The sequence below is a fragment of the Brachyhypopomus gauderio genome, chromosome 11 (assembly GCF_052324685.1).
Source record: "Brachyhypopomus gauderio isolate BG-103 chromosome 11, BGAUD_0.2, whole genome shotgun sequence".
Lineage (NCBI taxonomy): Eukaryota > Metazoa > Chordata > Actinopteri > Gymnotiformes > Hypopomidae > Brachyhypopomus > Brachyhypopomus gauderio.
In genome coordinates this window covers 20,391,638-20,404,004 of record NC_135221.1, presented here as the reverse complement: position 1 = coordinate 20,404,004, position 12,367 = coordinate 20,391,638, and the positions used below count along the sequence as shown (strand labels likewise).

Genomic DNA, 12,367 nt, shown 5'->3' with positions numbered 1-12,367 from the left:
TCCCCTTCACTCTCGATCCCTGCCATCCAGGAGAGAAGAGAGTGCACGTTTTTGCTCTCATCTTATAAAAAGGGAGCTTTAAAAAAAAGTGCAGGTGGGGAAAAAGGGATTTTTGGCTCAATTATTTTTCGTTTTTGGGGGGTGGGAAGGGGGCGGGATTGTATCTGTCACTCACTGTCAACGGCAGTTTCATCTCAGTGTGAATGTCGCACCGCTGAGTTCATTTTTGAGTTCATATTCAGTCCTTTTTTTGTACTTTAAGCTAAAGTTTTTCCAAAGTGCCACGTAATTTGCTTTTCATCTGTTCTTTTTTTTTTTTTTTTTTACTTTCTCCTCCTTTATTTCACAGTATTTTAGTTTGCAGGGCAGCAACACCCTTTGCGATGATTTAAGGCAGGGAAGGGAGATGAATCCACCAATGAGGAGAGAGACAGGCAGTTCCACTCAGATGACTATTGGTTGCTCTGGCAGTCTGTCTGCCTCTGAAGGGACTTAATGGGCCTTCAGCCGCTGCAATAAGTGTCCAGCAGTAGAGGGCGCCCTCCCCTTCAAACAGCTGAAACCTGTTCATCCTCTGGAAGCAGGGAGAAGCAATGTTGGTCAGAGTATTAGTGCCTGCCCACACACACACCACACACACACACACACACACACACACACACACACACACACACACAAGCACGGACATACATGTATAAACGAGCAAATACACATCGTAACTTGCAACATAACCTGCACTTTCCACATCAGTGTCAAACACGACAGACGTTGTATTCTTCAAGTCTGCAAAATGCAGCTACAATATACGAATACTCAGCTACAATGAATACATATTCAGTTACGTTCAGAACTAACAGCGTTAAGTATGTCATAACTTAGCATGCCTTGCTAATTTGCTTATATGCCAGTGATAGCAAAGTTCCTAATACTGAGTCATTCTTTACAACAGAAGTACCTCCTGTGGTAGCTAGTTTGTAAGCAAGCAAGCAAGTTAACAGAACTACGATTCCCAGATGGCAGCTCTGACGTCTCGGCAAGCATTTGATGAGAGAGCGCCGACACACACGGCAGAGCAGAGAGTAATGGTAGGGATGTTGCCATGGCAGCGGAGGAAGGCTGTCTCCTTGGTAACGCATGCACTGCATGAGATGTGCTGGTGACTGGTGGCTGGTGGTGGTGGGCGGAACGAATGAGTGACTTCTTAGCATGCAGCACAGGCTTGTGGCCGAGAGTGAGTGAATGAGTGTGAGTGCGTGCATGTGTGCGAGTGTGTGTTTGTGTGTGTGTGTGTGTGTATGGAAGAGCTGCAGTTTGGGGAGTTTTACCTGCCAGGGTGGTGTGTGTGATTCATGGCCTGGGGGGCTCTGCTGTGTGTGCCCCTCTCCTCCTCTGAGCTCTGAGTTTGGGAGACAAGCACTCACCCTCCTCTTCCATCTGGTCGGCCTGGTGGTCGGCGGTGCCGCGGGCCTCCGGCGGACCGGGCTTTCCCGTGGAGGGCGCCTGCTGTGCGTCGGGCGACTGCGTGACCAGGCGTGAGCGCTGCAGCGCCGTGGTGTAGTCCGGGGGCTTGCGGCCCGCGTGAGACGCTCCCTCCGTCACGTCCGAGATGGTCAGCGCCGTGTAGCCTGGCGGCGTGGGCGGGGGGGTCGCGGTAACGGCCGTCTTTCCGTGCTGGTTTGGAGAAAGGTGGAGCAAGAAAGAGGGGGGGGGGGGGGGGGGGGGGGGGTCAGTGTTTACTACATCCACAGCAGCAGGGCACACAGGAGGACAGGAAGCGCTGGGATCTTACTGATCACGCCCTTGGCATTGCCGGCGGTGATGGGCGAGGGCCGTCTGCTGTGCTGCTTGGACTCCTCGGAGCCCGTGGAGGTGATGCTGCTGGTGTCTGCGTCAGCGTTCACGTCCTTTCCCCCGCGGCGCTTTATGGTGCCCGTGTCGCCCTCCGAGTCCTCGCCCCAGCACGCCGCCGGCGAGGACGAGGCCGAGCAGGCCGACGCCCAGCTGCCTCGCCCCGCCCATAGCCCCGCCCCCTCGGCCAGGGCCTCCCAGCTCCGCCCCTGCTGCATGGTCTGGATGTTGTCGTGCGAGCCGCTCGAGCAGGACGTCCAGCTGCCGCGTCCCGAGTCCGCGGCGTCCAGGGACACGCGGTCGCCCTGGTCCTGCGTCAGCTCCTCCGAGCTGGGGGAGGAGAGCACGGTGGCCCCCGCGTACACACCACGGCAGTCCTGCATGGACGAGTATGACCTGAGGGCAAGGACAAGGATGGGATGAGAAGGACAATCATCCCCAATAAAACTGCAGCGCCAATCGCAACAGAAGAGCAGTGGAAACAATAGTAGGAACAAGAAACTCATTTCTGAGCCAAAGAGTGTTTACTGTATGTAAATAAACTAGCTGATGATGGTTATTTAACTAGCTATCTTCACTCATGGCCACCAGCACACGCTCACCCCAAGCTGTACTGGTCCGGGTCGGCCGTAGCCCGGCGCTCTAGGCGATGACCCCCGCCATGGCCATCAACTGGCCCGCCCCCGAAGCGGTGCCGTCGCTCATCTGGTCCGATGTCCAGGGAGGAGGTGCTGACCAGGCTGGAGCGTGAGGAGATCTCGCTGTGGCCCGAGTCAGACAGGTTGTCGGCCGCACGGCCCAAACCTGCGGAACCACACACACACACACACACACTCAAATTATCATGACTGGGGACATGTTCCTGAATTCATCTGAATTCAGAACATTTATCATATACTGTATTGCCAGTATATGAAAAAATATATATTGTATATATACAGTGTGTGTGTGTGTGTGTATGTGTGTGTGTGTGTGTATATATATATATATATAGCAGATCAGCAATAGCGAAAAAAGCAAACTAGATGTACACAAGCTTGCAAAAGACAACAAACTATATATTTTTTAAATGAACATGGATCATTTGGCTACTGTAGCACTACTGAGCCACCATAGCAGGACTAGCTTTTGTTTCCAGAAAACTATTAGCTTTATCTGTAACAGATCAGCTTTCAACCTTTCAACACATTTGCCTTTATCTGATCTATACTGAAGCAAAACGACACAGCACTTTCACTGGACCCTGCCATTGAGAAAATGCAGCCGCATCCCTCAGAGCCAAAATGGCTCCTGGCTCAGAGCCAGGCCGATCAATAAGGCGTTGAGTTTCCTCAGCAGCACGGCGTCCTGAGAGGACAGACTCCCACTGGCAGTCTGCCATCTGCAGCTTGACTAGCACATCAGCGCCTCTGCCATCTACAGCTCACCCAAAGAAAAATATTCTGGTTTACCAGTCTTTCTAACGTTCTGGTTTGTTAGTGTTTTATATATGTATATATATAATCCACCATATATACATATATACAGAGCATTGTCATTGTCAGAACAGATGGTATTATTTCCAGAAAAATCTAAAAACCTGAAAGGTGGATATGAATAATGCTTTATTATTTAGTAGCCAAAATATTTCCCCCTTTTGAGTGAGACAATGGAAGGGCCCAGAGGAGACGTTGTAAGGTTGGGACTATACCATCTCCCTTCTTTAGGGGATTTGCATCCAAGCTGCTACCTGCTGCCACCTTTCTACAATGGGCGGTAAATCTCCTTACACTCTGGTTTCTTTCAGATACCGAGCTGCATGCAAGAGAAACGAGGACGTGACGCTGCAGTGAAGCATTTAGTCCCACAGTAGTAAAGTGAATGCAAATTAAAGAAAGGATTTACTCCAACAATACTAATGTGAATGCAAATTACACCAGCGCGCCATGCTAGCAATAAGCTTTCACTCGCTGTTAGGTTAACCTCATGTGGATGAACTATCCCTTTAACGGAAGCGGAACATTCTGGCACATAGGTGGGCGTGTGCATGTGTATTTTGTCATTTTGCCACAAGATGGCAGAATTTTCCATTAAGAATGCAGCCAGAATGTAGCGTGTACACCAGATGGCGCTAACAGTGATGAACTGTGTGTGTCTGGCCACCAGCAGGTAGTAACACCACAGTTTACATAGCAAACATAGTAAGAGGGTTAAAAAAAAGAATTTGCATTGAGTGTTGAACCTGTATTATCCCTACGCAACTGTGTGTGTATTATCCCTACGCAACTGTGTGTGTGCCCATGTGTGCATATGCGTGTGTTTTCCGTCCTCCACCCACCTTTCTTGGGAGAGCTGCGTGGAGACGTGGGCGGAGAGGACAGCTGAGATGAGGCACTGGAGACGGCATCGTCTGCCTGCTTCCTATGTCTTTCACTTGCCTCCTCCGACAGAGACAGGATCTTCTTCAAGGACTGCGGGGAACTGGTGCCTGCACGTGCAACACAGAACAGGCCTGCAGCTTAGGACGGAGCTACGAGCTACGCCGCACGTGCGGCCAAAACCACGCAGGACCGACGGGACCGGCCGACGGGCACGGTTCGGCTGCGCGGGCGTGCCGCCTTACCGAAGGGTGGCAGGTCCTTGATGGGAACCTTCTTGCGGGAGGGGTAGAGGGCCACGGACGGCACCTGCAGCGCCTGATTGGGTTTCTGGAGCTGCTGGCGGTGGTGGGCGGCGGCTCGTCCCACCACGGGCGACGTGTCCGGCCTCTTCTTGTCCCCCGAGCCCTTAGGTACTGGGGGGAGGTACAGGCGGTGGCTCGATTAGAATGGGTCAGCGATGCGACTGAGCGCAAGGCAGAACCAAGATGGGAGTCGCAAAGGCGGTGAGCAGGTGTAGCTCCGGAAACAAATGGGAGATGTATAAAAACTGACGAGAGGACTGTGCTGCGACAGTTCATTACAACCTTGTGTGTTTGAGGGAGATGCTCACGTGTGTTTATGGACGGTTCACACTGTATGGAGAGCGTCTGCAGACTCTCCTCGTTGGTCTCCAGTGTGAGGTTGGCCAGGTACTGCTTCACCTTGCGGGCCATCTGTGCATCCTCGTACAGCTTCTTGGCATTGAGGAAGGAACTTCGCCTCACCCTCTTCTTATGCCCACCCGTCTGGGTGACATCCAGCACTGCTGCGTTGGCACTGCCCTGGCTCAGCGAACTACACACACACACACACACACACACACACACACACACACACACACACACACACACACACACACACACACACACACACACACACACACACACACACACTTAGAGTGAGGCCTGCTACAAAGCAATCGCCAGTCCAGAATCGGGCGTCGCTATTACAGGTAGACATGCAGCTAGTCGCATTCCTCGCAGGTTTAGAACATTCCATGCATTCTGCATTCCAGCCAATCGGGTGAAAGGGGAGGAGTAAAGGATGGCTCTTTAACTCAACTGGAAGGGTTAAAATAAATCGTGGCACCTATATTAAAGGGTGTCTGAGTACTAGGGTTGCAACGGTATGAGATTTTCACGGTATGATAACCGTCTCAGAAAATACCGCGGTATCACGGTTATCACGGTATCACAGTTAGTTTGTATATTATTAAAAGATACACTGACCCTTAAAGAAATTACAAGTTTTTTTTGTTCAATTAACTATTTATTGTAGAAACCTGGAACTATTGTATACAAAATGTCTCCTTTAAAAAAATAAGCTGTACACATGTTTAAATAAATACTGCAAAATTAGATAAACCTAAATCATGGATTTCAGTACAATTATTTAAGTTTAAATTATTTAATATCTGATAAACTCAACCTGGGTCAGTGTCTGATCAACAACTGTTGTAAACGTCCGTTGTACTGCCAAGTTAGAATATAACCAGATACTGCAGAAAGAGAGGATTTATTTCTGACATGACCCTCACAATAGAGATTTCTATTTTAAGGCTTTCACACCGAGTCTGGTTTTAACATATGAAAAACAGGCACGTAAAATTTTGAAAATGAACGCATGTAAATTAATGGCATCTTTCACATCCAGTGAAAGCAAGGACCTTAAAAATCTATGGATTTACACTTTCACTAGTGACCGTAGCGCGCGACTCGGCACAGTTCTTTTGTATTACGTTAACAAATACGAGCCTCTTGTAATTCCAGGACGAAACACGAGAGAACGTGAAGACGTTAAGACTGGGCGTTTTGAAAATAAACAACCATTAAATAATTTAATAAAAAGCGAATTATTTTGAGTATATGTATAAATATTTAACTTAATTAAGTTTAAGGTGCTGGGAAATATTGAAACGGACCTTTAAAGTTACGTACAAGTGCTTTAATTCCACCTTATAAAGGTGTATGAACCCTGCAAACATGACTTTGTTCATTGCGCTGAGGCGCGACGCGCGCAAAGTTACAAAATTCGAGACGTGCACGACCTCGCGAATCGACAGCGCGCGAGACCCGCGCTCACCGGCGGAGCCACCGCGATTACGTCATTTTCGCCGCTGATTTTAGTTAAGCTTTTTTTTTTGTTAAAAAATTTGTTAAGTCTAATGCACTTTCTGCCATTCTCACTGCTGTGTGCTTAGTAGCTGAACCGGAGCGGAGTTGCGCATGCGCGGGTCAGTTTCTCCGCTGGCTTGCTTTTTACCGGTAATAAGCAAACGCACACGGTATGATAACCGTGCATTTTAATACCGTGGTATACCGTGAAACCGGTTACCGCTGCAACCCTACTGAGTACATTGTGCAGTTAACTGAGGCAGGCATTAGTTTGACCACTTCACATGGGCAAAAGCAGAGACTGGTGTAGGAAATTGGGGATACCATGTACAATACTGCGGATTTCACAGTGCACGGTTGAACATGAAAGTCAAACACACAATCAAACGTATAGCAAACCGTCCGACTCACAGCACTGCAAATAAAACCTGGTAAGCACATCCTTTTTGGCAAGTATTGTAGCTGAGCGCTAAAAGATATCACTTTTGCTAAGATGGTCCAACAGTTCACACTAATGTCAGGTATGTGCTTGGCGGGGAAACACACAGCCTCATGCAGGATGGTGCAGTTGTGGTGGTGTAACAACCAAACTCCACCACGTGTGTTAGGGAACATCAGGGTGTTAGTGCATGCACCTCTTTGTGAGTGTGTTTTCAAGTAAACGTATGAGTGAGATTTATTTAAATGAGCCAAAATAGCAAAAGCGATAGCAGTCCCACCGGGGGGGGGGGGGGGGCGGCTGGGTGTCAGAGAGCCGCACGCGCGTCGTTCGAATGAGGAAAACAGAAGGAGGAAAAGGGGAGGAGGCTGCTGAAATTAAAGATGCATGGGGAGGTGTGCACGTGAGAAAGGAGACATGGGGCTAAAGGTTAGAGGTCACTGAGAGGTCACCACACTTACCCCAAACTCCTCCACTTCTTCTTCCTGTAAAGGAGAGCCATGAACAGTGACGTGTGGGGGGGGGGAGGAGGTAGGAGAGAGTGGGGCAGAAAGATAAGAGAAACAGAGAAAATCAGGAGGGAGTGAGAGGAAAAAGGAGGGGAAAAAGAAGGAGAGAAGCTTAGATGACAAGGAAATAAGAGAACGAGAGTACCAAGGTGAGCAGCACCAGAAGCCAAACGGACAAGAACAAATATTCCAGCATGATAATAACCGTATACACTCACACAACAAGATATTCGCACGCAAATAAACACACATCTGCAGCCAACTGCATACAGTAACAGCCCACGTGTGTGTGTCTGAAGGCATGACATCATAGCTCTACAACATACAGCTGTGAAATGCACTAAAAGCTCTTTAATGGTGTGCAGGCTGTGTTCCAGAGGCCGGACAGGACTGGACGGGGCCCAATACAAAAGGATTCGCCGGAGGCTGGAGGTCTGGCAGGAGCCCCACCTGGTGCGGAACATGAGGGCGGGGTCCATGTTCACCGCCGCCATCCTCCCCACATGCCTGATCTCCTTCGCAATCATGCGCAGCTTCTCAAAGTTCACCAGGCCGTCCACCTTCGAGTCGTTGCCTGAAATGGCGACAAAACGTTTATATACCAGCTGAGTATCTCTCAGGCTCCCTAATTCACAACTGGCTAAAACACAATGCGAGGCATATTGGTTCTTCTCTAAAAGCATTTCGAGGAAAAATAAAAAACATCCAATGTAATGAGCAAAGTTAGATGGCTAGTGAGGTCAAACCATCGAGAATCTCTCTCACCCTCGTGGAGAAAGGTGAGGTCTTTCTTGATGACGGGGAAGAGGGGGATGATCGGTGGCTGAAGGTTCTGGCTGTTCAAGACGTTTCGGTACTTGGCCATGTTCCTGGACGGGTCAAACAGGTCCTGCAGGTCGCTGAAGAGCTTCTCGTACTTGCTCGGTAGCTTCTCCCACGTGCCCCTCAGCCTGGACACCGGCGCCAGATTCAGACCACTGCAACGACATGAGATCGTCGCATTTAACGACAAAGGCACTGGCAGGTTTACCGCACAAAATCAAAGGCGGTCATGCTGTCCAGACACGCCTGCGAGCATTTGCCGGTTTGACCCCAAGCCCCGCCCCTCCCCACCTGATGATGGCGAACATGGAGTTGAAGTTCTTGCACTCGCGGCAGTGCAGTGCAATCTTGACGAAGTGCTTGACGATCTTCATGCGCTTCAGCTGGTTGGGCTCGCGCACCACCTCGGTGGCCACCCAGAAGGTCTCGCGGTTGATGGCCTCCTCGAAGAGCTTGAGGCTGGAGGGGCCGGCGGGCCGTGGGCGCAGCTTGAACAGGTCGTCGATGTACTCGGTGGGCTCGATGGCGCAGAAGAGCTCGAAGGCGCGCATAGACAGCTGCGTGGCCACCTCCACCGTGCTGAGCTGCAGCAGGCCCACCTGGCCCTCGCGCAGAAGCTCTTGCGCGTCCTCGTCCGAGCACAGCGTCTCCGTCTCCATGTTGCTCTTCAGGTAGTACCTTGTGTGAGGGTATAGATGTGTGTACAGATTGTAGATTGACAATGAACATTTATTCTTTCTCATTTTTAAAATGAATTCATCACACAACATCTTTAATTATTACTACGGCAAAACGCCACCTGATCCACATCCTTGGCCTTTGGTAGGCGGCCCAGTTTAAGTGCTGGGAACTCGGTGACCATTACCTGCCGCTCAGCTGGATCCTGTCGGCCAGCTTAGAGAGCTGCTCGGGAAGCCTGCGCTGCTTGATTACGCCCTCCGGTGTGACGGACACCTCGCAGAGCGAATAAGCTTCGGCTGCGGCGGTCAGGGCAAACTCCCGGATAGCCTGGGCCACCACCTCCTTCGCCGTGGTGTCCTTCCCGATCATGATGTAGCGACTCTGCTGGTCAGCTTTGAACACGCGCAACACCTGGTCCGACATGTCTGAGGAAGAGCACCGCACCCGGTCAGGAGGAAGAGCTTGTGCTAAACTCAACCACCACCCTTCGTACTCTGCGTTTTTATGGCCAGGGTTAACTCATCCCATAATCATTACGCACTTTCCTAAGCACCGAACAATATGCCAGTTAATATACCCAAATAGTTGTTATGTGCAATCTATGAGAAGAAAGCAACAACAACTGCAGAGCAAGAGAAGACGCTTGGTGGCGTTTTGATAATCCGCTTTTCAAAACAAATGGGTCACTGTATGTGGTACGGATGATTTAATCAGATCAATGAACCACTAAAAGGAAGCATAAACACCCAAATCAATAGCCTGGTAACTAATGGCAACATTAGCATGTCCAGCACCAAGATTAAAGCAACACGGCACTTAAGGACACATCGCTAGGCTAGCAGGAACCATATGGGATGACGCATCTGCATCATGCTAATTGCTCCCTGTGGATGGCCATTCATTATTAACAGCGCTAGCATTTTTTTCTATCCTTTTCAAAGCAGCCGGGATTTGGCCCCACCATTTTTGTGCAGAAGAAAAAATTTTTGACAAAAATGAAGGAAAATCACAGAAAGAAATTCAGAAACCCCTCCATGATTTACAAAGTGATCAGGAACAGTCACCAGAGTACCAGAGTCTATACTTACTTATGGGGACTGGCTCTGAAAGAGGAGATTTGAGACAAGGTGAGTGTGATGGATGGGGGGGGGGGGGGGGGGGGGGGGGGATGGTTCATGAGTGATGGAACGAAGAGACCTCCTGAACATGTCACTCGTGTGTTCTGAGGAACGCCAGCGAGCCAAAGCGTTCTGCAGCTCCCAGATCTTCCCTTCCACAGGTGAGAAGTGTAGCGAACCCACCTGGCTGGTTGTTGAAGTCCAGGATGCGGTGGTGAGATTGTAGGAGGTCTGGGTTGCTGGATGACAGGTTCCCGCTGACCGGGAGGGCGGGGGGGATCTGCTTAGACTGCTTCAGTCCCACGATGCTGTCGTCCTGGGACTGACCTACGCCCACGTCACTGCAGGACACAACCACAACCGTCACACCATCCACTGATCACACATGCAGCAACTCTGCAATGCCACGAACATCTTATCCTATCATACACCATGTTTGTGATTGTGACATATACACAATAATTATAATATTATTATTATTATGCATCACACACACACACACACACACACACACACACACACACACACACACACACACACACACTCACTTGTATGGTTTGGGTGGTAGAATACTGGTGAGAGTCTTGTCAAAGATCTTCTTCAGCTTGTTCCTGCCGCCCACCGTGTTGGCCTTGGCCTTCTTGCTGGCCTTCTCCAGGCCCATGACCTGCTCCACGTCCACGGCCAGGTCGGGGATGGAGTAGCGACTGGCCTTCTTGATGTCGCCGATTTTGGGGATGTGGGGAGCCCCGTTCTTCCTGTCCAGCTCCTCCTCCTGGTCGTGTTCTGGGTCGTGCTCGGGCCGGGCCAGAAGCTCCTTGAACACTGGAACGAGAGGCGACCTTGGTCAGACTGAAAGATCCGAGAGCTGATGTCAGGACGGCTTTTCCCCTTTCAAATCCTAACGACTGATGATGGGACTACTGATCTCGGACCAGCCATTACATCAGGTGCTGCCTAATAAAATCAGTTTTACAAAGCTCAGCAACGCAGACAACTACGTCTAACTACGGCATTTTCAGAAGTCCACATACGCTATTTCGGTGGACCTACTCTCTGTGTGATCTCACCACAAATAAACGACCTCATTGCTGGTGTATCGGCCCAAGGCGATGTACATGTATCTTACCCAAAAGGTTAGTTTTCACAGTAATGGACAGGTGTGTGTTGTTCTGCAGGATCTCGTTGGCTTTAGACAGCTGCACGTTCTCAAAGTTCTGCCCATTCACCTCCAGGATCTAGGGGAGGACAGGGAGGCACCATCAAGAACCTTATCTGCTTATGTGGATCATACAATGCACTGAAGGTTTCCAAGCAGACACAGTTGACTAACTAAATGGCTAAAATACCAGAAGTCAGGCATGTCACTTGCAAATCATGAAGTCTACATCACAGGACCAGAAGAGTGATTGAGGCTCTGTGAATTTGTAGCTTGTTATTTGGATTAAGGCCCAATCACACAAAGCGGTCACGATCATCAATATATGTATAAGCACCGTGGCATTTCTGATGGGGTTCAGATTTTCTGACATTACTAAGAGGAATAAAATAATGAAACATGCTGATGAGTGACATTTCAAGAACAGAGGAACAAGGTTATGGGAATAGCATCGACATCAGGAGGCACAGCTGCCATGTCGGAGAGAGTTAGAGAGCTGTAATTAAGCGTGGATTTAACTTTAATCTTTTGATGATGTTGTAAAATCAGTTCAGCTTGAAATACTGTTACATGCCATTATACTCTCAGCATGAGTGTATGAGTTTCAAAACTTTGAAATGATCGCTAATACTTTGTGTAGTACTACAGTAATAAGTTCAACTAAATAATGCTCTTTACATTAAGACTAGAACAATACTGCCTCCAGCGATACACTCCTGCCAGCAATACACCTTTCCTCTAGCACAATGTGACGATGCCAGCTGAAGTTATTATCGGAGCACTTTTGCAGAGGGGTTTTTGGCGGAGGGGGTCACCTGATCTCCGCGCCTGAGGCCCGCCTCCGCAGCCTTGCTGCCGGGCTCCACGCTCTCCACGAAGATGCGGAAGCCCTTCTCGGAGCCGCCGAGCAGCGCGAAGGGCAGCTGCGCCTCACGTGAGGGCTTGGTCAGCGTCACCACACGCAGCTTGGCTTTAGCGGCACACGCGATGTTTAACAGTCTTAGGTGTCCACACATCTTCTGCTCCATCCCGGGGGTGGGGGGGGAAGAGGGTTGACCCGTTAGTGAAAAAGGTAGTTTTGGTGCGAGAGAGCGGTTGCAAACGTGCGAGATCGGCGAAGGAACGCGAGACGCTTCGCGGGGGGCTGACCTCTCTCTCCAGATTATTCTCGAACTCTTCGAGGAAGTGCGTCATTTCAGGGTCGCCCTCAAAGTCGTTAAAGTGATTGTTCACCCACAGCAAGACTACCCGTGTAACCTGGGAACATACATGTGTACA

The 12,367-nt window shown here is 49.8% G+C and overlaps 1 protein-coding gene across 1 annotated transcript in view; it reads right to left on the bottom strand.

The window, feature by feature from the left end:
- Positions 1–304: 304 nt before the first annotated feature.
- Positions 305–12,367, bottom strand: part of rapgef2b (Rap guanine nucleotide exchange factor 2b) — a 76,670-nt gene continuing 64,607 nt past the window's right edge. The window contains 18 exon segments of the mRNA XM_077022635.1: positions 305–574; positions 1,422–1,644; positions 1,646–1,671; positions 1,790–2,244; positions 2,451–2,652; positions 4,166–4,315; positions 4,451–4,621; positions 4,819–5,042; positions 7,262–7,285; positions 7,760–7,883; positions 8,075–8,286; positions 8,423–8,809; positions 8,997–9,237; positions 10,114–10,271; positions 10,479–10,755; positions 11,060–11,168; positions 11,905–12,108; positions 12,239–12,346. Coding sequence (XP_076878750.1) covers positions 549–574; positions 1,422–1,644; positions 1,646–1,671; positions 1,790–2,244; positions 2,451–2,652; positions 4,166–4,315; positions 4,451–4,621; positions 4,819–5,042; positions 7,262–7,285; positions 7,760–7,883; positions 8,075–8,286; positions 8,423–8,809; positions 8,997–9,237; positions 10,114–10,271; positions 10,479–10,755; positions 11,060–11,168; positions 11,905–12,108; positions 12,239–12,346 — 3,321 coding nt within the window. The 3' untranslated portion in view covers positions 305–548.